Source organism: Martes martes, assembly GCF_963455335.1.
Source record: "Martes martes genome assembly, chromosome: 3".
Classification (NCBI taxonomy): Eukaryota; Metazoa; Chordata; class Mammalia; order Carnivora; family Mustelidae; genus Martes; species Martes martes.
The window spans coordinates 231,179-255,197 of NC_137890.1; the positions used below are offsets into that span (position 1 = coordinate 231,179).

The window sequence follows — 24,019 nt, forward strand, 5'->3', positions numbered from 1 at the left end:
CGTGTGGGTCTGTGACGAGTCGGCCCCCTTCTGCTCCTGAAAAATGCCCGTCAGTCCGAACCCAGTGCTGCTGTGTGCCAGACCCGACTCCTGCCGGGGGGCCTGCAGCTCCGGTCCTGGGGGGACACGCTGTCTGGGTTAGACTCCAAAAGGGACGGCGAGGAGTCTGTGGCTCGGGAGGACAGACCCCATCTTCTTGGAGGTTTTCAGTAAAACCCAAGTTGTGGATGAGCAAATGCCGATTTTGGTTTATGAGGCTGTACGCCTAACAGTTTCTCCTAATACTTACTTTTATCTCTAATTTCTCCAGTTTAAAAAAAGTCTTTGGGACATAAATTCAAGCTTTTGGCTCAGAGAGTCCTTGTCAGCTGGAGTAGGTAAATTCGTGCCCCCACTGTTCTGGGGTGCTCCAGGAGGAATCCCCAGTTTGGGTCCTGGTGCTTGGGGAAGAGTGTGAGCCCCTCTAAGAACATTTCCTGCCTGGGGGCGCCTGGGGGGCTCAGTGGGCAAAGCCTCTGCCTTCGGCTCAGGTCATGATCTCGGGGTCCTGGGATCGAGCCCCGCATCGGGCTCTCCGCTCGGTGGGGAGCCTGCTTCCTCCTCTCTCTCTGCCTGCCTCTCTGCCTACTTGTGATCTCTGTCTGTCAAATAAGTAAATAAAATCTTTAAAAAAAGAAAAAAAAAAGAACATTTCCTGCTTGGTCCAGTGCCTGCCTGATGCTAACCTGGGGCCTTCTTGCCCTGCCTGCCGGGCCACCCCCTCGAATGCCCTCTGTCTCTCTGTGATGTGCAGCAGCCACCACTGACCCTTGGTGGTTTATGCCCACACCTCTGTCCGGAGCCCCCGGAGTGCAGGCAGTGACTGGCCCGGGGACTCTTCTGCCCGGCTCTGGGACAGACACTGGGATCTGACCTCAGACTCTCTCCTTCCTGGCGGAGGCATCCCTCCCGTCCCTGCTGCAAATGTGCAGAGTGCCACACGACACGACACGTGTCCTTTGTGGGATCAGAGCAGCTTTCTGTCCAGGAGCTGCCCGTCCCCGGGGTGGCGTGAGTCGGGGGTGGGCCTCCCACAGAGGCTGAGCATCCTTCCTCCCAAGGAGACGCAGCGTCTGATCGGAAGGGAGAGCTCTGAGGGGAAGGCTCGCAGGTGCCAGGGAGCCAGGCCACGCAGGGATTTAAAGGGGGTCTGGAGGAAGTGAGAAGAAACCCAGAGGTTTCCCGCTGCCTGAGGGCCTGTGGGGATGACTGGCAGCGGAGGCTTGTGCCTCCGAGGCTCCTGCCTCCGAGGCTCCTTTCTGGCTCTGCATACCCCAGGCCTCCCTGCTGCCCAGGCCTGCTGCAGAGGGAGGCGCGGACGCTTCCAGCTCAGCGGCCCCCGGGGGCCCTGCCAGCACTTGACTTCCTTGGCTTTTCTCATTCTTCTGTGGACGGTTGAACAGTATTTGGTTTAATGAAAGTTTAATCCAGCTTTTGGTTCGCAGCGTACAAGGCACATTTCATTAGCTGAGCTCTGAGCTGCTTGGAGATGGGCTGTTGCCCTTTTTAGAAGACCCGCCCTGCCGGCCAGGCTTCCAGGCCCTGTCGGGCTGTGGCGTCGGCCCTGAGCTCCCTCTGGGAGCCTGGACGCTCGGCCCCCAGGGTGGCCTTCTCTGTGGCATCGGCCTTTGTCGGAACGGCCCTCTCACAGAGAGACTCGGAGTGGGGTTCCTTATTCTTGGGTGCGCTGCCTTTCCATCTACCCCAAATCGGGAGCCCCCCAGGCAGCCCCGCCCCCTTCGCTCCCTGCCCAGATGTTGGGAAATGGACTCCGGCATTTGCAACAGAGCCTGAGCCCAGAGAAGACCAGGCGTGCAGCTGTTTCCTCCCGAGCAGACAGTGTGGCCGCAGGGCCGGCCGCCCCGGTGGGGGTGGGGCACCGCCCGCCTCAGCCGATGCTGGGAAATGACTCATGGAGACTCGGCGGTTTCTGTGCGGGTCCCAGAGGAGGCCCTGTCTGAGCCCCGGGCGGCACATCTGGGCTCTGGGAGGAGTGGGAGGAAGGCGGTAGGGTGGCCTTTCGGAGCTTATAGATAGATCAGCTCCATTTTCAGCAGGAGGCGGTTTTCTTCTCTCTCTGCGAGAGTTCTCTTGAGCTCCTCCCAGCAATTACCGAGGGAAAGAGCCTGTCACTCTGGCCGCCCTCCGACGGCCTCCGAGCGGATGCTACCGCGCGCATTAATCTTCTTCTGTCACACAGCAGTGTTTAAGGCAAGCCAAGTCCCGTGGGCTGCTTTTTTCTTTATTTGGAAGGAGGGTTCTGGAGCCCTAAGGCTGCGAGGGGGGCATGAGTCATGCGTCTGACGGATGCTGACCTCGGCTGGGGACAAAGCGGGGCCTGTGTGGAGAGAGACCCCAGGTTATGGCGCTAATGGGAAGGAAGGGGAGGCAGTGACTGGGCCCCCTCCGAGTTCCCCAGAAAGGGGGCATTGTGTGGCCCAGCGCACGGAGAGGGGCGGGGGTGGGAGACTGCCTTGGTTTCCCTCCTCTCTGGGGACACGCTTCCGACTCCACAGCCGCAAAGAGACAAGCACGGACTTTCCTGTTGACCCGGGACGGGGGTGGGGCTGTCCGGATGACTGTGTCGGTGTGCCCTGGGGCGGGGGCCCTCAGCAGAGGGATGCCCGCTGCGCGGACACCCCACGTCCACCCTCCTGCCCCAGACGGATGTCACCGCCTCCCTGGGCAGCCTCAGCTCCCAAGTGCAGGGACACGGCTGCTCTGCGCTGGGACACATTTTGGAGAAGGCAGGACCGCACGCCAGTCCTTGCCCATTGATGACAGATGGCACTAGCAGTTTCGTGGTGTTTCCAGTTGAAAAGGTGTCTCTTATCTGCTGTATCAGTTATCCGTCATCTAGTCTGTAACACCAACTCGGGAGTTCTCAGTGGATCGCTACCCTGAACACAAGAGGGGGGGCCTGCCTAGAACAGGGGCCAGCGCGCTGCAGCGAAAGCGCACACACGTGCCTGACCCTGAGCTGCGCCGACGACTTAAACGTTGCCAACGAAGCAGGAGGTTGTTTTGCCGTCACGTGAGCCAAGTTTGTAGATGCCGGTGAGACCGTGTGTTGGTGGGCGTGTGGGCCGAATCTGTCCTCACGTTCCGGACGGTCGCACCGAGTCCCACACCGGAGCCTTCCGGCGACGAGCAGCCTTGAGCCAAGCACGTGCCTGTGGGCGCTGCTCTGGGACAGGCGGGCGGCTGGGCACTGGCCGCTCCGCTCCAGGCACCGTCAGGGTTGGGACAGGAGAGTCCTGCAGACGCGCCCGCTCAGATCTCAGGCCTGTTGGCAACTGACGTTTTACATACGCATTTGGAAAGTGGTCTATGACATGATATTAAAGGAAAAAGTGAACGTATATGGGGTTATGTAATGGAATCCTACTTTTATTTTTTTTAAAGATTTTATTGATTTGACAGACAGAGATCACAATAAGGCAGAGAGGCAGGCAGGGAGAGAGGGGGAAGCAGGCTCCCCGCCGAGCAGAGAGCCCGATGTGGGGCTCGATCCCAGGACCCTGGGACCATGACCTGAGCCGAAGGCAGAGGCTTAACCCACGGAGCCACCCAGGCGCCCCGGGATCCTACTTTTGTTGTAAAAATATGTGTTTCCATCTGTATCTACTTGTGTTCTATATTCATAGATCTTCAGAGAAAAAAAATCTAGCATATACCCTGTAATGTTAATTCTGGTTTTCACTTTCTGACATCCTTATGTATTTTTTAAAATTTTGGTTTTAAAAAAATAGCTTTATTGAGATCTGATTCACATACCCTGTAAGTAACTATGGCAGATGTGTAATTCTGTGGCTTTCAGTACATTTGGAGCTGTAGCCATCAGTTCTGGAGTATTTTCATGACCCTTCACTACCCGTTTCCTGCGGCTCCAGCCCACTTTCTCTCTACGTACTTGCCTTTTCGGGGGAACGTGGAGTCGCACTGTGTGTGGCCTTTTGTGGCCTGTCTCACTGAGCACTGTGGTTTCAGTGTTCGTCCGTGACAGCAGGCGTCTGAGCTCCACGCTGTCCGGGTCGACAGACCCCACTGTGTTCATCCGCGCCGGCTCTGCCGACGGACACGGGGGTTGCTGCCGCTTCTCGGCTGCTGTGAGCACGGCCGCCAGCTCGCAGCCCGCAGTGTCTGTGCGGACGTGCGTCCCCCCTGCTCCGGCCGTTTCAGGGAAGCGCTGCTGTTGCCAAGTGGCCGCACCGGTGTGCGTCCTGCAGGCTCCGACTTGGCCACATCTCACACTTGTCACCCTTATTTCTAGTTACACGTTATAGGAAACTTTCTTATTCGTGCATGTTCCTTTTCTTATGCAAACAGTTGAGATCATGAAGGAGTTACGCAGCATAGGGAGGTTCTAGGAACATGCCCGTGAGTGTGATTATGAGTCAGGGCACCCAGGGAAGCAATGTCTTCCTGGGGCACCTTGCTGAGGGGGGCAGGGACGAGGTGTGGTCCGTGGGGAGCGGGCGTCCGCAGACGCAGCCTGCGAGGTCAGGCCCGTGCTGTGTCTGGGACTCTGTCGGCCCCTCAGGGCATGTGCTTGCCACCAAGGCTGGGCGTCCTGCTGCCACGACTCGCATGGCACGTGACTCCCTGTGGTCTGGCTCTCTCCTCTGGGCTCAGGTGCCACCTTTGTGTCCTATGGCCTCTGGGGCAGCCTTGCCCCGAGTATGGGGGTATGGATTGGGGTTCTGTCTCTGAAGATAATCCGTGTGAGGCCCATGTGTAACACAGGATGATCCGGAGACTGCGATGACCTCGCAGCTCGTGTTGGCCCTGTGGCTGTAGAACTAAAGGAATTAAACCCCGGAGAGGGTTGTCTGGGGTGAGGCCCGGGGACCCGTGTTGTCTAAAACCCTGTCCCGGTGGCTTTGCTTTGCGGCCCGAGCGGATTACGGTTGGCGCCGCGTGGAGGGTGGACGAGTAGAGCCCCACGCGCCCGGACAGGGTCCCGGGAGGTGAGAGGAGAGAGCTCAGACAGATTCACACGTGGCTTTCCCTAGAGATGCCTGTGCCCGGACAGACGGCCGCGTGTGGGTGTGGGGCCTCCGTGTGAGGCCTGCGAGGGCAGTGGTGACGTCTGCGTGATGACGGCTTGGTGGCATGGCGCACTCTGCACCCTCCGACCCTCAGGACAGCAGGGTCCCCCCACCCCACCCCGGGTCTAGTCTTGCTCAGTGAGTGAGCGGGACACACGCAGCCGTCCGGTGTTTCCAGACGCAGTCCCGGGTCCAACGTGCTCTGCTTTGCTGCACGGCAGCTCCCTAGTGGCTCAAATGCCTTCCCCTTTGCGGCTGCTTTCTTGGCTGTTGTCTGACTCACTGTGGCCTGGTCCTTCAGGACCCCAGGCCCCTGCCTGCCTCACGTGCTTCTGGATTATTCCCTCTGGCGCCCCAACCGCCCCGGGCCCTCAGGGGCCACCGTCGACTCTCCTTCCCACCCGGCAGGTCCGCTCTGCACACTGCAGGTGCTGGGCGCTGTGTCTGGACAGGTGGGCTCAGGCGGGTCTCCTCTGTGACAGTTTACATCCTCTGTCCCCACCCGCCCAGGCCGGCCCTCAGCTACTGGCCAGAAGAAACAGGGTGACCCCGGCACCTCTGTGCCCCCATCTGTCCGCAGGTCAGCCTGCACGGCCATGGACTGTGGACACATTGCCTCTTGATGGGGAGCCGACTGCTCTGCCTTTTCTGTATTTAAAAGGCCAGGCCACCCTCCTCAGCCACTGCCTGGTGTGGGCTGCACCCAGCCCCTCCGCTCGGCTCCCTCTCCCTGCCTGGCCGCACGAGCCCGGGCTGGGACTCCAGCAGCCCGGCCGGGCCGTGGAGGGCGGGCGGAGGCCTGCCCGTGTCCTGCGTCTGTTTTCCTCACGGGTGGTGCCTCCCTTGGGCCCCAGGAGGGGTCCACGTGCTGTCCTTTCTGGAAGGCCTGCCCGTGTCCTGCGTCTGTTTTCCTCACGGGTGGTGCCTCCCTTGGGCCCCAGGAGGGGTCCACGTGCTGTCCTTTCTGGAAGGCCTGCCCGTGTCCTGCGTCTGTTTTCCTCACGGGTGGTGCCTCCCTTGGGCCCCAGGAGGGTCCACGTGCTGTCCTTTCTGGGCTCACCGGGTCTTGCTGAGCTGACCCTGAGGGACAGAGTCGAGACGCGAGTGCGTCTCCAGCTGGTGATTTTGACAGATCACGGGCCTGTGTCTGAAGGGAGCGGACTATTTGCTGCCGAGGCAGGTGGTGGGAGGCAGACACATGGGCGACCCCATGTCATGGCACCGAGAACACTGTTCTGTGGGGCCGTGGCACTGGTAGGACAGAGAGGCCCCGTCGCCCTGGGGCCTGACGCCGACCGCGGTGTGCCCTCTGATCTCAGAGATGCTCAGTCATAGTGGGGAGAGTCGTCTCAGGACTGACCAGACACGGGCTGGAGCTCCCCGCCATCCGTGTCCCTCGCAGGGGGGTGCCATGGCCGGGCACCACACTGTCCCCTTCTCCGCTGTTACTCCAGCCTGGCCAAGACTGCGCGTCCTTCCTCTCCTAACCAGCATAGCATACCCCGTTAGCTTTCCCGACTTCGGACCTTGGCCATGGCGTGTGTGGGAACGGGTAGGGTCCGTGGGTGCCGCTCAGAGTGGCGGGCCATCCTGTAACCAGCTGCAGCCGGTCGGGGGTCCTGCCCTCTCCAGCAGGTCTGCTCTCTGCTCACCTCACGTGCGGACTCAGCCTGGCCCAGCCGAGCAGCTGGGGGCCTGTTTATTGACCTTGACTGGGGTTTGTGGTTCACGTTGGGTCTCTGTGCACGGGGACGCTGGTGCGGGGTCTGTGTGGAGAGCCAACCCGCGGCCAGGGGTCCTCTCCCCAGTGACAGGTGCAGATTTCAGCCCGACCTCTGGGGAAGGAGAGCAGCAGGGTGTGCACCTGGCCAGCCAAGTTTGACAGACGCGCGTGACGTGAGGCCCGCTCACATGTCCCACGTGCCCTCGTGGTCCTAGAGCGTTGGGTCCAGCCTGGACACACACAGTGGACTCATGCTCCCTGCGCGGAGCTCTCTGCCCGCAGCTGATCACTCCGGGTGATGGGCCTTGGGGCCGACAGTGGGGACACATTTGCACCCCAGCAAGCAAACCACGGTTCCGCATCGCACACGTAAGACCCGGCGTGGCATGTGGTTGACACATGTGAGAGCGTGATTCTGTGTGCGCGCCCAAGGCTGGTGCTCAGTGGGCCGCCCCACACCGGCCAGCTCACCTAACGGAGTCTGTTCTGCTTCTCAGCCCCTTCTACGGAGAAGACTTCTACTGCGAGATCCCTCGGAGCTTTCGGCACCTGTCCTTTTACGTCTTCGACAGAGATGTTTTCCGCAGGGACTCCATCATAGGTGGGTACCGAGACGGGTCTTGTCTTTGTTCTCTCTGCCTCTTTTGGGCGGGGCCTCATTCTGTCGGGCGTGTGGCACCTCCTCCCAGCTCTCTGCCCTGAGCCCAAAAGCATTCTTAGCCCGGCTTTTTTGGCTGCGCTGAGCAGCTCTGGGAGGCGGCAGTGGGTACCTGGCTGGCCTGGCAGCGGTGTCCCCCACGCCCTGAATGGGCCTCCCAAAAGCCCCATGCCCTGGACGGGCCTCCTGAACCCCCTGTGTCCTGGACGGGCCTCCTGAGCACCCCATAGTGGGAATGAGCTGCCTGAGTGCCCCCCAGCCCGGTCAACGTGTCGAGAACGTCACACCACGAGCTCACGTGGAAGAAGGGCTTTAGAGTTCTCCTTCAAAGTGAGGTTACAGTGACCACCAGACCTGTTCCCGGGTGACTTCTCTGAGGGGTCAGTGTGCAGAGGACACCCCCCTCGAAATCCCCAGACTGTACCTGTCCCTGACTCTTGACAGCCCTCCATGGGGATTGGGACAGATTGAGGGGAGAGGTGTGAGCGTGTCAGTGGAGTGCTCCTAGAGAGGGAAAAGCGAGGTGGGACAGCAGAGCCTGCAGACAAGAAGGTGCCTGGGTGTGGGCCCCGCTGGGCACCCACATATACCACCACCTGCACGGGGCTCCGATAGCGCACTCCCAACACCAGGAGGCTTTTAAGCGTGCCTCTGCCTTCTGACTTGGGACTGCTCCCGCAGCGATGAGCTCGGGCTCAGCCTCTGTCCTCTGTTGCGGAGGACCCAGCCCCTGTCCGTGCTGGTGGACCCACAGTCTCGGGGCTGAACCTGGAGCTCCACAGTTTTGTGGGGTTCCTCGGCTGATTCTCAGTCAGAAGAAAACATGTCTGAGTGCATTTAACAGGTGCGGGAGCCTGTTCTCTGGGTCCTCTGGGACTATGTTACCGTCCTGTCCTGCAGGTGTGTGTCTTCAGCTGAACGAACTGGTGCAGACCAGCCAGACAGTTGTTAGGGCTCGCCTGGCGCTCACACCTGCAGCCATCCAGGGTCTCAGGTCTTCACCTCGCTTTAGATCACGCACTGCAGACTTCACTTAGAGGTGTCGTTGGTGGGCGTTGTCGGTTGAATGTGGAGGCTGATGGGAAGGGAGAAGTCCAGGATGACTCCTCGTTATGGGTCTGCACCACCAGGTGGATGATGGGTGCTGGGACATACGCAGGACTAGAAAACGGTGGGGGTGGTCCTCGTGGAGGGTGAGGTGGGGGGAGATGGGGATGACATGGTGAAGAATGAGTTGCTCATGCCAGGATGAGGTACCGTCTCCTACCAAGAGCAGAAACCCATCATCACCATGGACCACCCACCACCCATCCTGCACCACCAGCCATCCATCGTCCTGCACCATTGCCACCCACTGTCCACCCTCCTCCACCATCAGACTACCACCATCCCCTCCTCCACCATCAGACTACCACCATCCCCTCCTCCACCATCAGACTACCACCATCCCCTCCTCCACCATCAGACTACCACCATCCCCTCCTCCACCATCAGACTACCACCATCCCCTCCTCCACCATCAGACTACCACCATCCACCCTCCTCCACCATCACCACCTGCTCCACCATTACCTACTGTCCATCATCCTTCACATGTTCTCCACATCCTGCACTGTCACGTGACACTTACCGTTCTCCAGCCTCGTCCTGTCCCTTCACCCACCAAGTATGTTTACCACCTTCCACCACTACTGTCCACCACTTCCAGCCCCCAATTTGTCCCACCACCCAAAACCCACTTGGTAAACCCATAAAGCTGCACTCATTCAGATCTGTCCTAGCCCCGGGCACACACTGCGCATTTCCTGGGGACTGGAAGCACGTGACTGGATTTTCTTCCACCGGAAGAGGGTCGCTCTGCACAGTGCTGGACAGTAGGGCAGCAGACACCAGCCTAGGCCGGGGAGGCCCTTTCTCTGCACCTGCTGGTTGGGAGGGAGCGTTCTTCCTGTTGCTCCAGAAGCTCCTCTTCCCTTGTGTCTCCTTTGGTGGGAGCTTCCCCGAGCATGCCGGCCCCACGCCTGCACTCCTAGCGCAGCGACGATGGGTGTGCTGCTCATGACTCCTTCATCCCTGGGTGGAGGTTTGGGCGTTTCCGGTTTTTAGAGATTGTGAGTAAGGCTTCCGGCAACGCTCTTCTGCATCTTTACATTGACACGTGTTTTCATTCCTCTTAGAGGACACCTGGGAGGCAGACTGCTGGGGTATCTGCAGGGTGTGGGAAGATGGCAGGATCTGCCACCCTTTGGCACAGGGTTTAATTGGAGCTGAAGGCAGTTGAGAATAAGCAGACCCAAGAGAAGGTCTCCAGCCTGCCGAAAAGCAGGACATGAGTTTGTGTAGAAGTTAACCACCGGGACCACCCTGGAGCCCTGTTAGGCTGGCGGTGACACTGGAGGGGTCTGCGCGACCCACCTCTGTCTGCCACTGGCCCCTTCCTGCAGTTTGTGTCCTGGAAGCCCAATGGCCTTTCCTTGGTCTGTCTCGTCTCTGAAAATTTTTGTTGTTTCAGGTTAAGAGGCTACGGAAGTCCAAGTTCTGGCTCACTGCTGCGTTCCCCGCCCCTGCGTACATTTGAGACGTGTTAATAAACTTCCCTTGTTCTCTTGTCAGTCTTCCGTTGCAGAGTCTGAGAGAACCTAGAATGTGGGAGGGAGAAGGTTTTCCCTCCGCTGCTGTGCGTGTTGACTTTTGTTAGGGACTAACAAGCCTTCTCCCGAGTGACACGCCACCCTGAGCTTCCCCGGGCGCGTGAGAGTCCTGGGAGCCACACAGCGCTCAGATTGTCAGTTTTTGTTTTTAATCCATTTGTGCCGTTTTGATGTGTGTAGTATCTCATTGTGGTTTTTATTGCATTTTCTTTTTTTTCTTTTTCTTTTACTTGAGAGAGAGAGAGAGAGGGAGAGCACAAGCAGGGGGAACAGTGCAGGGAGAGGGGGAAGCAGGCTCCTGCTGAGCAGGGAGCCTGACACTGGGCCTGATCCCAGGACCCTGAGATCACGACCTGAGCCAAAAGCAGACACTTAACTGACTGAGCCACCCAGGTTCCCCGAGTCTCTACCCTTTGTTCTCAGTTCCTATGCACATTCAAGATGAAAAACCAGTTAATAATATTCTACTACTATGTTTCATCAAAGAGGGAGCCCCCTCTGATTGGAATACCAGCTCCGTTGTTAAGCTCTCCCAAGCCATAGCCCAGGACGACCCCCTTAAGAATTGCTGGGCGTGTCACGACACACACTCCAACCAAATACAAAATGCTCCCTCTTCACTCCTCTCCGCACAGTAACATCGCCCCGCAGACTAATCGCGTGTGCTGCCTCGAATCCAACACCGTTGCTCCCCCACGCCAGAAGTACCCTAACCCCGTTTGCTTTAACCTCCTCTCCCTGTTTTGACATTCCTCAGGCCCATAATTTCATTTATTGTGTAGGATATGCCCACCTGGGACCTAGTGTGGTCCCTACAGATGTACATTTCACCTTTTGCTACAGTCTGTCAAGCTGCAGCTACATCTCGTGCACCTTCCCTAATGCTACCGCCCTCTGCCAGGTCATCCCAGAGCCGAAGATGAACCATGAAACTTACTATCAATGCTTGGGTTCCCTAATCTCCAGGGGAATGATTCATAAAAAGCCTTGTCATTGGAATTCTTGGAAGAGCTTCTGCTCTAATCAAACCAGGGCTAGGTCCTAGCCTCCCTGTGACCTCGATAACCCTTACATTGCAGGACCCCTGTCTTCCTTCTGTGCCAACTCTTCTTCCCGGTCACCGGTAGCCCCACTCTGGACGATAAAGCAGGAGCCAGTCAGTCTTGCTGTGCTCCCACGACAGCCCCTTAATTACCTTCCCATATTGGCAAACCCCTATGGAAAAATAACTAGCCAAACCCTACCCTTCAAATGCATCAACAATGCCTGGGTCCGTAGACGGTGCATGCTAGGGTTCGTAAAAACCCATCTGTCTATCTTCTTGCCCACACACCCCACAGTCCCTCGTAGAACCAAAGGGCTTTAGGTATGATAACTGCTAGAATTGGCCATAGGCATGTTGGCCCCCTGGGAAGAATTTGCTTATCATGAAACTATCCTGTGTAATCTAACAAATATCCTGGAAGAATTATCCCACTATACTGCTTCAGCCCTACAAGACTCAACAATTACTCCTGCGTTCCCTCCCTTCAGTAGTCCTCGACGATCAAACAGCACTGCCAGTCGGCAGAGCAAGGGGGCATCTGCTGTTGCCGATAGCTCTCATCATACCTCGAGAAATGCTTCCTCCCAAGTTGAACGAGGTCATTTTCTTTATACAAGCCTCCTTGCTTCACAATGTCAACAACCCCACCTCCAGTGAAATTTGAAATCACAGTAAAAGTTATCTACCACTGTCCAATCTCTTTTGTTGGTTGTTTGGCAAAATAGGAAACATCCTTCAGTTTGGACTACGGGGGTGACTGGCTGGCTCAGGCGAGCATGATCTCGGGGTCATAGGTTCGAGCCCCAAGTTGGGTGTAGAGATTACTTAAAAATAAAATCTTAAGGGGTGCCTGAGGCTCAGTTAAATGTCCGACTCTTGATTTCAATTCCAGTCGTGACCTCAGGGTCCTGGGATCGAGCCCCGCATCGGGCTCTCGGCTCAGCAGGGAGCCTGCTTTTCCCTCTCTCTCCGCCTGCCTCTGTGCCTACTTGTGATCTCTCTCTCTGTGAAATAAATAAATAAAATCTTGAAAAATACTTGATTTTTTAAAAATTTATTTATTTCAGATGGGGTGGGGAGGGGCCGAGGGAGGGGGCAAGAGAGAATCTTGCTCCCCGTTGAGCAGAGAGCCCGACGTGGGGCTCGATCCCAGGACCCTGGGATCATGACCTGAGCTGAAGGCAGAAGCTTAACCCACCGAGCCACCCAGGTGCCCCAAAAAATCAAGCCTAAAGAAAATTTGGACTATAGTTCTGTATGGTACTGTTAATTTTGGTATTAAGCTTCTGATGCTGTATAAAATACTCTTTCTAGGGGTGCCTCGGTGGCTCAGTTGGTCAAGCATCAGATTCTTGATCTCAGCTTAGGTTTTGATCCCAGGGTCATGAGTTCAAGCCCTGCATTGGGCTCCATGCTGGGTATGGAGCCTAAATACTCAGCTTCGTTCCAAAATGTTCTTTTTCTCTTCTTCCATTGCAAGCTAATTATAGTGGCCCAGGCTTCTGTATATACTGCTCCAACCCTATGCCCTGTGATTCTTTTTTTTTTAAATTAACATATAATGTATTATTAGCCCCAGGAGTACAGGTCTGTGAACCATCAGGCTTACACATTTCACAGCACTCACTGTAGCACACGCCCTCCCCAGTGTCCCCAATGTCCATCACCCACCACCCTATCCCCACCCCCACCCACAGGCAACCCTCTGTTTTGTGAAATTAAGAGTCTCTTATTGTTTGTCTCCCTCCCAACCGCATCTTGTTTCATTTTTTCCTTCCCTACCCCCCAAACCCCCCACATTGCTTCTCAACTTCCTCATATCAGGGAGATCATATGATAATTGTCTTTCTCTGATTGACTTATTTCACTAAGCATAATACCCTCCAGTTCCATCGTCGTTGCAAATGGCAAGATTTCATTTCTTTTGATGGCTGTATAATATTCCATTGTATATACACACCACATCTTCTTTATCCACTCATCTGTAGATGGACATCTGGGTTCTTTCCATAGTTTGGCTATTGTGGACGTTGCTGCTATGAACATTCGGGTGCACGTGCCCCTTCAGATCACTACATTTGTATCTTTGGGGTAAATACCCAGTAGTGCGATTGCTGGGTCGTAGGGTAGCTCTATTTTCCACTTTTTGAGGAACCTCCATGCTGTTTTCCAGAGGGGCTGCACCAGCTTGCGTTCCCACCAGCAGTGTAGGAGGGTTCCCCTCTCTCTGCATCCTCGCCAGCATCTGTCATTTGCTGACTGGTTAATTTTAGCCATTCTGACCGGTGTGAGGTGGGGTCTCACTGTGGTTTTGATTTGTATTCCCCTGATGCCGAGTGATGGGGAGCACTTTCTCATGTGTCTGTTGGCCATCTGGATGTCTTCTTTGCAGAAATGTCTGTTCATGTCCTCTGCCCGTTTCTTGATTGGATTATTTGCTCTTCCGGTGTTGAGTTTGATAACTATTTTGGATACTAACACTTTATCTGATGTGTTATTTGTGAATATCTTCTCCCATTCTGTCAGTTGTCTTTTGGTTTTGTTGACTGTTTCCTTTGCTGTGCAGAAGCTTTTGAACCTGATGAAGTCCCAATAGTTCATTTTTGCCCTTGCTTCCCTTCCTTTGGTGATGTTTCTAGGAAGAAGTGGCTGCGGCTGAGGTCGAAGAAGTTGCTGACTGGTTTCTCCTCAAGGATTTGGATGGATTCCTGTCTCATGTTGAGGTCCTTCATCCATTTTGAGTCTATTTTTGTGTGTGGTGTAAGGAAATGGTCCAGTTTCATTCTTCTGCACGTAGCTGTCCAATTTTCCCAACACTGTTTGATGAAGAGGCTGTCTTTTTTTCCATTGGACATTCTTTCCTGCTTTGTCAAAGATTAGTTGACCCTAGAGTTGCGGGTCCATTTCTGGGTTCTCTATTCTGTTCCATTGATCTATGTGTCTGTTTTTGTGTCAGTACCATGCTGTCTTGATGATGACAGCTTTGTCATAGAGCTTGAAGTCTGCAATTGTGATGCCACCAACTTTGGCTTTCTTTTTCAACATTCCTCTGGCTATTCGAGATCTTTTCTGGTTCCATATAAATCTTAGGATTATTTGTTCCATTTCTTTGAAAAAAATGGATGGGATTTTGATAGGGATTGCATGAAATGTGTAGATTGCTTTAGGTAGCATAGACATTTTCACAATATTTGTTCTTCAATCCATGAGCATGGAATGTTTTTCCATTTCTTTGTGTCTTCCCCAGTTTCTTTCATGAGTACTTCATAGTTTCCTGAGTACAGATTCTTTGCCTCTTTGGTTAGGTTTATTCCTAGGTATCTTATGGTTTTGGGTGCAATTGTAAATGGGACCGACTCCTTAATTTCCCTTTCTTCTGTCTTGTTGTTGGTGTATAGAAATGCAACTGATTTCTGTGCATGGATTTTATGTCCTGACACTTTACTGAATTCCTGTACAAGTTCTAGCGGATTTGGAGTGGAGTCTTTTGGGTTTTCCACATAAAGTATCATATCATCTGCAAAGAGGGAGAGTTTGCCTTCTTCTTTGCTGATTTGGATGCCTTTAATTTCTTTTTGTTGTCTGGTTGCTGAGGCCAGGACTTCTAGTACAGTGTTGAATAGCAGTGGTGATAGTGGACATCCCTGCTGTGTTCCTGACGTTAGCAGAAAAGCTCTCAGTTTTTTCCCATTGAGAATGATATTCGCTGTGGGTTTTTCATAGATGGCTTTGATGATACTGAGGTATGTATCCTCTACCCCTACACTGTGAAGAGTTTTGATCAGGAAAGAATGCTGTACTTTGTCAGATGCTTTTTAATCATCTATTGAGAGTGTCATGTGGTTCTTGTTTTTTCTTTTATAAATGTATTGTATCACAGTGATTGATTTCTGGTTATTGAACCAACCTTGAAGCCCTGGAATAAATCCCACTCGGGCATGGCGAATAATCCCTTTAATGTACTGTTGGGTCCTATTGGCTAGTATTTTGGTGAGAATTTTTGCATCTGTGTTCATCAGGGATATTGGTCTGTAATTCTCCTTTTTGATGGGGTCTTTGTCTGGTTTTGGGATCGAGGTAATGCTGGCCTCATCAAATGAGTTTGGAAGTTTTCCTTCCATTTCCATTTTTTGGAACAGTTTCAGGAGATTGGTTGTTAATTCTTCTTTAAATGTTTGGTAGAATTCCCCTGGGAAGCCGTCTGACCCTGGGCTGTTTTTGGGTAGGAGTTTTTTGATGACTGCTTCAATCTCCTTACTGGCTGTGGGTCTGTTCAGATTTTCTCTTTCTTCCTGGTTCAGTTTTGGTAGTTTATACATCTCTAGGAACACATCCATTTCTTCCAGATTGTCAAATTTGCTGGTGTATAGTTGTTTATAATATGTTCTTATAATTGTTTGTATTTCTTTGGTGTTGGTTGTGATCTCTCCTCTTTCATTCATGATTTTATTTATTTGGGTCCTTTCTCTTTTTGTTTTGATAAGTCTGGCCAGGGGTTTATCAATCTTATTAATTCTTTCAAAGAACCAGCTCCTTGTTTTGTTGACTTGTTCTACTGTTTGGTTTGGTTTGGTTTCTATTTCATTGATTTCTGCTCTGATCGTCATTATTTCTCTTCTCCTGCCAGGTTTAGGCTTTCTTGCTGTTCTTTCTCCAGCTCCTTTAGTTGTAGGGTTAGGTTGTGTACTTGAGACCTTTATTGTTTGTTGAAAAAGGCTTGTATCACTATATACTTTCCTCTCAGGACTGCCTTTGCTGTGTCCCACAGATTTGGACAGTTGTGTTTTCATTATCATTTGTTTCCATGAATTTTTAAAATTCTTCTTTAATTTCCTTGTTGACCCATTCATTCTTTAGTAGGATGCTCTTTAGCACCATGTATTTGAGTTCTTTCCAACTTTCCTCTAAAGTTCCTTTCCTTTAAAGTTTCCTCTAAAGAAAGAAATTGAGTTCTAGCTTCAGAGCATTGTGGTCTGAAAATATGCAGGGAATGATCCCAATCTTTTGATACCAGTTGAGACCTGATTTATGACCCAGGATGTGATCCATTCTGGAGAATGTTCCATGAGCACTAGAGAAGAATGTGTATTCTGTTGCTTTGATATGGAATGTTCTGAATATATCTGTGATGTCCATCTGGTCCAGTGTGTCATTTAAGGCCTTTATTTCCTTGTTGATCTTTTGCTTGAATGATCTGTCCATTTCAGTGAGGGGGGTGTTAAATTCCCCTACTATTATTGTATTACTGTTGATGTATTTCTTTGATTTTGTTATTAATTGGTTTATATAGTTGGCTGTTCCCATGTTAGGAGCATAGATATTTAAAATTGTTAGATCTTCTTGTTGGACAGATCCTTTAAGTATGATATAGTGTCCTTCCTCATCTCTTATTATAGTCTTTGGCTTAAAATCTAATTTATCTGATATAAGGATTGCCATCCCAGCTTTCTTCTGATGTCCATTAGCATGGTAAATTGTTTTCCACCCCCTCACTTTAAATCTGGAGGTGTCTTTGGATATAAAATGAGTTTCTTATAGACAGCATATTGATGGGTTTGGGTTTGTTTTTTATCCATTCTGATACCCTGTGTCTTTTGATTGGGGTGTTTAACCCATTTACATTCAGGATAACTATTGAGAGATATGAATTTAGTGCCATTGTGTTGCCTTTAAGGTGACTGTTACTGTATATTGTCTCTATTCCTTTCTCATCTACTAGTTTTAGGCTCTCTCTTTGCTTAGAAGACCCTTTCAATATTTTCTGTAGGGCTGGTTTGGTGTTTGCAAATTCTTTTAGTTTTTGTTTGTCCTGGAAGCTTTTTATCTCTCCTTCTATTTTCAATGATAGCCTAGCTGGATATAGTGTTCTTGGCTGCATGTTTTTCTCATTTAGTGCTCTGAATATACCATGTCAGTTCTTTCTGGCCTGCCAGGTCCCTGTGGATAAGTCTGCTGCCAATCTAATATTTCTACCATTGTATGTTACAGTCTTCTTGTTCTGAGCTACTTTCAGGATTTTCTCTTTGTCACTAAGACTTGTAAGTTTTACTATTAGATGACAGGGTGTGGACCTATTCTTACTTATTTTGAGGGGGGTTGTCTCTGCCTCCTGGATTTTGATGCTTGTTCCCTTTGCTATATTAGGGAAATTCTCTACTATAATTCGCACCAATATACCTTTTGCCCCCCTCTCTCTTACTTCTTCTTCTGGAATCCCAATTATTCTAATGTTGTTTCATCTTATGGTATCACTTATCTCTCGAATGCTCCCCTTGTGGTACACTAGTTGTTTGTCTGTCTTTTGCTCAGCTTCTTTATTCTCCGTCATTTGGTCTTCTGTATCACCAATTCTCTCTTCTGCCTCATTCATCCTAGCAGTAAGAGCCTCCATTCTTAATTGCATCTCATTAATAGCTTTTTTGATTTCAGCTTCTTTAGATTTTGGTTCTTTTATTTCTCCAGAAAAGGCTTTTATTTCTCCAGACAGGGTTTCTCTAGTATCTTCCATGCCTTTTTTGTGCCCAGCGAGCATCTTGAGAATCGTCATTCTGAACTCTAGGCCTGAGATATCACTAATGTCCATATTGATGAGGTCCCCAGCCATCGGTACTGCCTCTTGGTCTTTTTGTGGTGAGTTTTTCCATCTTGCCATTTCATCCAGATAAGAGTATGTGAACGAGAGAATAAAATACTTAAAGGGTGGCAAAGACCCCAGAAAAATGTACGCTAACCAAATCAGAGGAGACAGCAAATCGGGGGGAGAAGAAAGGGAGAAAAAAGGAAATAAAAATTAAAAAATTAAAAATTAAGAAATATATATATATATATATATATATATATATATTTATTAGACTGGTGAATAGAACAGAGCCACCCACTTGATTTTGGGTATATTTTGGTCTCTTAGAAGAAACTACCTCCCAAAATTTTAAAGAAAGAAAAACTTATACAAAAATAAGGGTAAACACGATGAAGGGTTAGAATATGACAGTAAAGATGAAAATTTAAAAACAAATTCTAAAAAAAGGAATTGATAAGATAAGTTGGTTGCAAAAAGAAAGTGGAGAGAATTTGCTCAGGCTGGAGACTAGAACAAAAGCCATGTGCTAGATTAGGGTATATTTTGATCTGTTAGAAGACACTGTATCCCAAATTTTTTAGAAGAAAAAAACCCTATGTGTATACAAAAAATAAAGCTAGTTAAAATGAAGGATAAAATATGACCACAATAATGAAGGTTTAAAAACATTTTTTTAGAAAGGTATTGTTAAGATAAACTAGTTTAAATATGTCAAAAGAGGAAAGAGGAAAGGTTAAAAAAATTAAATAAGAAAAAATAAAATGAAAAAAGTTTAATTACCTTTGCAATACTAAGGAATCCTGGGGAGAAAGCCATGAATTCTATGTGTTGCTTTCCCCTCCTCTGGAATTCTGCTGTTCTCCTTGGTTGTTGAGCTTGGTCTCGGCTGGATGTTCTTGCTGATCTTCTGGGGGAGGGACCTGTTGCCTGACTCTCAAATGTCTTTGCCCGAGGCGGAACAGGACTGCCCTTGCCAGGGGCCGGGCTAAGTAATCTGCTTGGGTTCGCTCTTGGAGCTTTTGCTCCCTGAATGCTTTCTGTTCCGCTTTGGAGGACGGGAATGAAGATGGTGGCCTTCCACTCTCTGGCAAGAGGAGCCAAGAGCTCGGGCTCCCCCCCCTTCAGTGTACCCTCAGAGAGAAGCAGTCAGTCCCTCCCATCTCCCTGGTCTCTGGCTGCGCTCGGAGCTGATCCAGCCGGTGACCAAGTGTCTCTGTCTCTGGCACACAGCCCCGTTTGGAATTTGGTTTCCAAACCCAGCAGATCCCTGCCACTCTTCCAGGGGCATCTCCCCAGCTCTGCCACTTGTGGAGTCCCTGCTTAAAAAGCAGTGGCCTGACTGTGCCACGGGTCACAGTTTAAGGTATCACTCCTTGGCTCCGTCTCTGCAGCTGGCTTCCCTGCTCTGACACCTGCAAGGTCTGCCAAACTCAGACACCCCGGGTCTTTGTGTGACCCCGTGGGACCTGAGACCACACTGTCCCCGCGACAGCTCCACCCCCTACTTAGCCTCTGGAGCAACGTCCCTCAGTGGAACTGACTTCTGAAAGTTCGGATTTTGTGCTCCACTGCTCCGCCGCTTGCCAGGAGCTGGCCCCTCCCCCACAGTCTATCTTCCCATCGCTTTGGACTCACTTCTCCGCACGTCCTACCTTCCAGGAAGTGGTCAATTTTCTGTTCCTAGAATCGCTGCTCTTCTTCTCTTCGGTCTCCTGTTGAGTGTGTCGGTGTTCGGGATGGTCTGATAACCGTCCAGCTGATCGCCTGCGAGCTGATGTCGTCTCGGTCTGCTACTCCTCCGCCATCTTGACTCTTTTATTGCATTTTCTGGTGAAGAATGAGTCTGGGCATGTTTTCATTTGTTAATTGTCTGTACCTGTTCTTTGGTTAACTGTCCAAATATTTTGCCCTTTTAATTGTTTTATTATGGAGTTTTAAAAGTTTTTTGTGTATTCTGGATACAAGTGCTCCATGAGATGCTGGTTTTACAAATACGTTCTTCCTCTTTGTTATTTTCATTTTCTTACCAGTGTTTCTCAAAGCCCGGAAGTCTTCAATTTTGATGAAGTCCAGCGTGTCAGAATTCTTTTATAGCTTGTATTTTTGGTGTCATAGCTAAGAAATCTTTGCCTACTCCAAGGTTATAGAGTTTTCTTCTATCTTCTTCTCTTTTTTTTTTTTTTTTTAAGGAAAGCTTATAGTTTTGTCTCCTACATTTAGATCTCTGTCAGGTGAATTGTACGTCTGACACAGAGTTCATTTTTCTCCTTATAAATGTCAGTTGTACCAGCGTTGTTTATGCAAAATTATCCTTTCTCCATTGAATTACCTTGGTGCCTTCTTGAAAATCACCCAACTTTATGCGTCTGGGCCCTCTCTGGCTTCCCTAGCCTGTCACACCAACCTGTACCCCTTTCCTTGCTCTGATACCCATGGCCTCAGCATTTGTGGCCTTTGCCGGGCTCTAGTCAGTGGTGTGAGCCAACTCTGTTCTTTTCCAAGCTTGTTTTGCTCTTCTAGGTCCTTTCAGTTTTTACTTATATTTTTTAATCAGCTTCTCAATTTCCAAAACCACTGAGATTACACAGGTATATAGATTAATTCGAGGGAGAATTAACATCTTAACAAAATGGAGTCTTCAGACCCTCCAATGGGGCACGTGCTTGGTCTTCCTAAATCTCTCTCATCAGTGTTTGTGATGTTTTCAGCATACGCATCTGGCATATGTAATTTACATTTTTCCTATGTATGTTATGTTTTCCATGGGGTAGATGAACATTTCTTAAGTTAGCACACCAGAGGCACAAGCCATCCAAGCATCCTTTTGTGGAGCTTCTGTTGTTGTTGTTGTTGTTGTTTTAATTTCAGTCCTTACTCTCATTGCTCATATGCACAATTAATGACTGATTTCATGTGTGGGCTTTGTAATTTGTAGTCCTGCTGAACACACCTGTTCTAGTTTTCTTGTAGGTTTTCCTGTAGATTCTGTGCATAAGACTTCATTTCTTCCTTTCCAGTGTGTGTGCCCTTCTTTTCCTTGTGGCCAGGCCCTCGCAGGACACCAGCTGGAACTGGAGCCCGTTCTTCAGGTGTCTCTACCCGTGCTTGTCTCAGGAGACATCTGTCCATCTCTCATTGAGTCTGACCTTAGCCAGCCTTCCTGAAGCTTTAACCCCAGTCCCCTGGGGCTGGTCCCCATGTCACCTGCCTCTGGTGTGCTCCTTGGCACAGTCTCTCTTCTGAGCTGACCTTGAAAGAGTGGGGTTTTCCTGTGTGAAGGCAGGCAGCACCACCTCTGTCCAAGTGAGACAGTGAGGCCCAGAGTGGTTTGGTGACCTTTGGGTGTCACTCGGATAGACTGGGACACATTTAAGTAGATATTATAGTTCATAGGTCAGATGTTCTCTCCGAACAACATTTAGAAACACTAACATACGTGTTTAAAAAGTACACATTTGTATACTAAGTCATGATATGTAAGTTGTGGGATTCATATAAGCATTAAACATGCAGTTCCTCCCTGTTTCAGCTGAAGCTTGTAAAAACAGTTCGGTGACTTAACATTTCTAGTCTCCACTGTAACCCTCATATCCAGCCGGACGAATCACAGCCTAAAGATTTCTTTATCTTTTTCAGTGAAATATGTTGCCCAACTCAATTCCAGGACCTTTTTCATGTGGCTTTATTCCCTTGAGACTTAAAAACCACATTCCCACTGGGGGCAAAAGGGTGGAGGTTACAGGAGCTGCCAAGAGAGGAAGGACAGTCTTCCCTCTGCCGGGGGTGTGCTGGGGGATGGTGAGAAGCGGTGGGGAGGCCGGGGCTGGGGGCGGGGAGGACTGAGGCCCGGCGGAAGCAGGGGTCCTGCGGGAGCCATCGGCCCTGTGACGTGGCTCTGCTGGAGGAAATCCCACGTGGCCTGTAGGCCGGGCTTCTCTGTGCATGTCTGTGGAGTGTCCTCCGCGGACTCTGCCTGCCACGTTGTCTGTACCTGCCTCTCTTGCCCTCTGCCTCCTCCCTTCATGCCCACCTGCCAGCCGCGAGAGTGGCTTTAACGCATCTTGCAGTCTGTGGCATCAGAGACTCTGGTTCCAGATGGCTCCTGGAGGTGAGAGCCAAAGCGGTACGTCCACATGGGCAGCGGTATGGACGCTGGGGCTGCTGACGTGCCGTATCCACCCCGGGGGGGACACAAGTACTCACCTTACCGACGAGCCCTGGTGGGGTGATCCCGGGGTCCTTCCCAAAGCTGTTTGGTGGCTGGGAAGTGTGCGGTTCCTTCCGTTGGAGAACATGAGGGATGGAAATGGCGGCTCCACCCGCAGGGAGAAGGGGGCTGACGGCAGTGACGGTGGGAGTCAGTCCGTCGGCCCAACGCCCCAGGCCCGGCCCTCTGCCCATGGAATGGCTTTTCTGTACGCATGTTGCCATCCGAAGCCCATCTGTGCCTCATGGGTAGGTCTCCTGGGGCCTGGAGGGCGGAGGTCGTCCGGCTGAGTTCTTGGAACAAGATGGAAACCCATCAGGGAGGTAACCTTGCTCTCCACCCACCGAGGTTCTCCGGCAGGGCCTGTAACATCGGGAGGAGGGAACAGTTTCTTCACGTCCACAGGTCATGGCAGGCGGGAGACATCTCCCTGACTAGGACCTCAAAGAGCTGGCTGGACTCAGGCAGAGGAGCAGTCCATACCCAGAGAAGCGACCCAACGAGGGGAGAGGTTTTAGGCTTCCCAGGGCAGCAGGCTGTGGGGAACGAGCCCAGGGGGTGAGTGCGGTCAGGTTCGTCCATGCAGGACCATCTTGGGCAGCTGACTTCTTCACGGAATACCCCCCGGGAGAGGGTCCACGGCGGCTCTCAATCCTCACCAATCCCATGTGGGGGCAGCTCTGGGAGGGCCTCTTTTGCACCTGCTGCTTCTCATTTGCCTCCAGCTCAAAGTGGCCTATTTTGGGGTGTCCTGTGCTGAGCTCCCAAGGACCCAACAGAATGGCAGCCTTTTCTCCTCAAACCTCATACGGAGCAGAATGGGCTGCGGCCCCAGCCGGGTCCCGCGAGAGGTCTTCCGGATGAAACGTTGCCGCTGTCAGTCTTCCTGGAAGGAAGACAGTGGTGTTAGCAGCTTGCCCGCTTACCCGTTCCGGATTCTACCGTCGGAAACCACGGGCACCGGTCGCGGAGAGAGTCCCGCGTGTTCTGGGGGATCCCTTCCGTCTCGTGACCGCTGGTCTTCTGCGTCTGTGTTGCAGGGAAGGTGGCCATCCAGAAGGAAGACTTGCCGAAGTACCATAACAGGGACACTTGGTTCCAGCTGCAGCACGTGGACGCCGACTCGGAAGTGCAGGTGATCCCCGCGGGGCCCCATGGGGTGGAGGGACTTCGGTCCTCACGGGATGGCACTTGGCAAGTCCTCTGACACCGACACACGCCTGTTGGCTTTGTGTGTTCTCTTGGTTATTGTCACACTTTGTCACGCGTGATGGAAACAGCTTTAAAAGTATACAACAAGGACAATAATTACCCATAATTGAAGTGAGGCTTGGGCCGGGAGCGATGCGGGAGCCAGAGGGGCCTGCCCACACGTCCAGCCCCTACACGCAGCGGATGAGCGTTTGCAGTGAAGAGAAGTGACCAGTCCCTGAGCTTCCCATCATCTGAAGCGTCCCCGGGGCTCGCGTGGGCTGTGTATCACCTGGGACTGACCCCCCCCCCCAATCCAGCGGAGCGGGCTTCCCCCGGCAGAGGAGACTGGAGGACCCCAGTTCCCACCTTCCCTTCCCCATGTTGGGGGCACTGCCCATGCCCAGCATCTGGGACAACACCTCTTGGGAGGGCGAGCCTGGTTGTGTGGCTCCAGCCGAGCTCCTCAGCCCCTGCTGGTGTCTAGAGCCCACGACGGGAGCCCTGACCCACAGCACAGTGCCCCGATGTCACACGAGCATGTTCCCCTGTGGTCCCGTGAGTTGCCAGGGCATGGGCAGGATGTGAGACCCAGCCCAGGGCCTGGCACTGGCAGGCCAGGCTCAGAGCGCCAGCAGTGGTCCCCAGCAAGCCCTTTTCCTCCTCTGTGAGTACCAGATGGTGCTCGATGCAGCAGAAGCCGCGACGTCAGTGGCCCATGAGGCCTGCCTCCGCCCCTCCTGCTGCACCTGCCCCCAGGCACCCGTCTAGCTGCTTGCCCTCCGCTTCCTGGGAGACCCTCGGGTTCAGCAGAGCTCTGGGTGGGGAGGGCCGAGCACGTGGGGCTCCTGGGATCAAGCCACACACTCGGAGA

The 24,019-nt window shown here is 52.0% G+C and overlaps 1 protein-coding gene across 2 annotated transcripts in view; it reads left to right on the forward strand.

Annotated features, from left to right (window-relative positions):
* The window catches only part of RASA3 (RAS p21 protein activator 3), a 115,014-nt gene that overhangs the window by 46,166 nt on the left and 44,829 nt on the right, over nucleotides 1-24,019 (forward strand). For both annotated transcript variants that reach the window (XM_080799025.1, XM_080799024.1), the window contains exons 3-4: nucleotides 7,311-7,414; nucleotides 22,995-23,089. In XM_080799025.1, coding sequence (XP_080655151.1) covers nucleotides 7,311-7,414; nucleotides 22,995-23,089 — 199 coding nt within the window. The remainder of the gene's footprint in view (nucleotides 1-7,310; nucleotides 7,415-22,994; nucleotides 23,090-24,019) is intronic.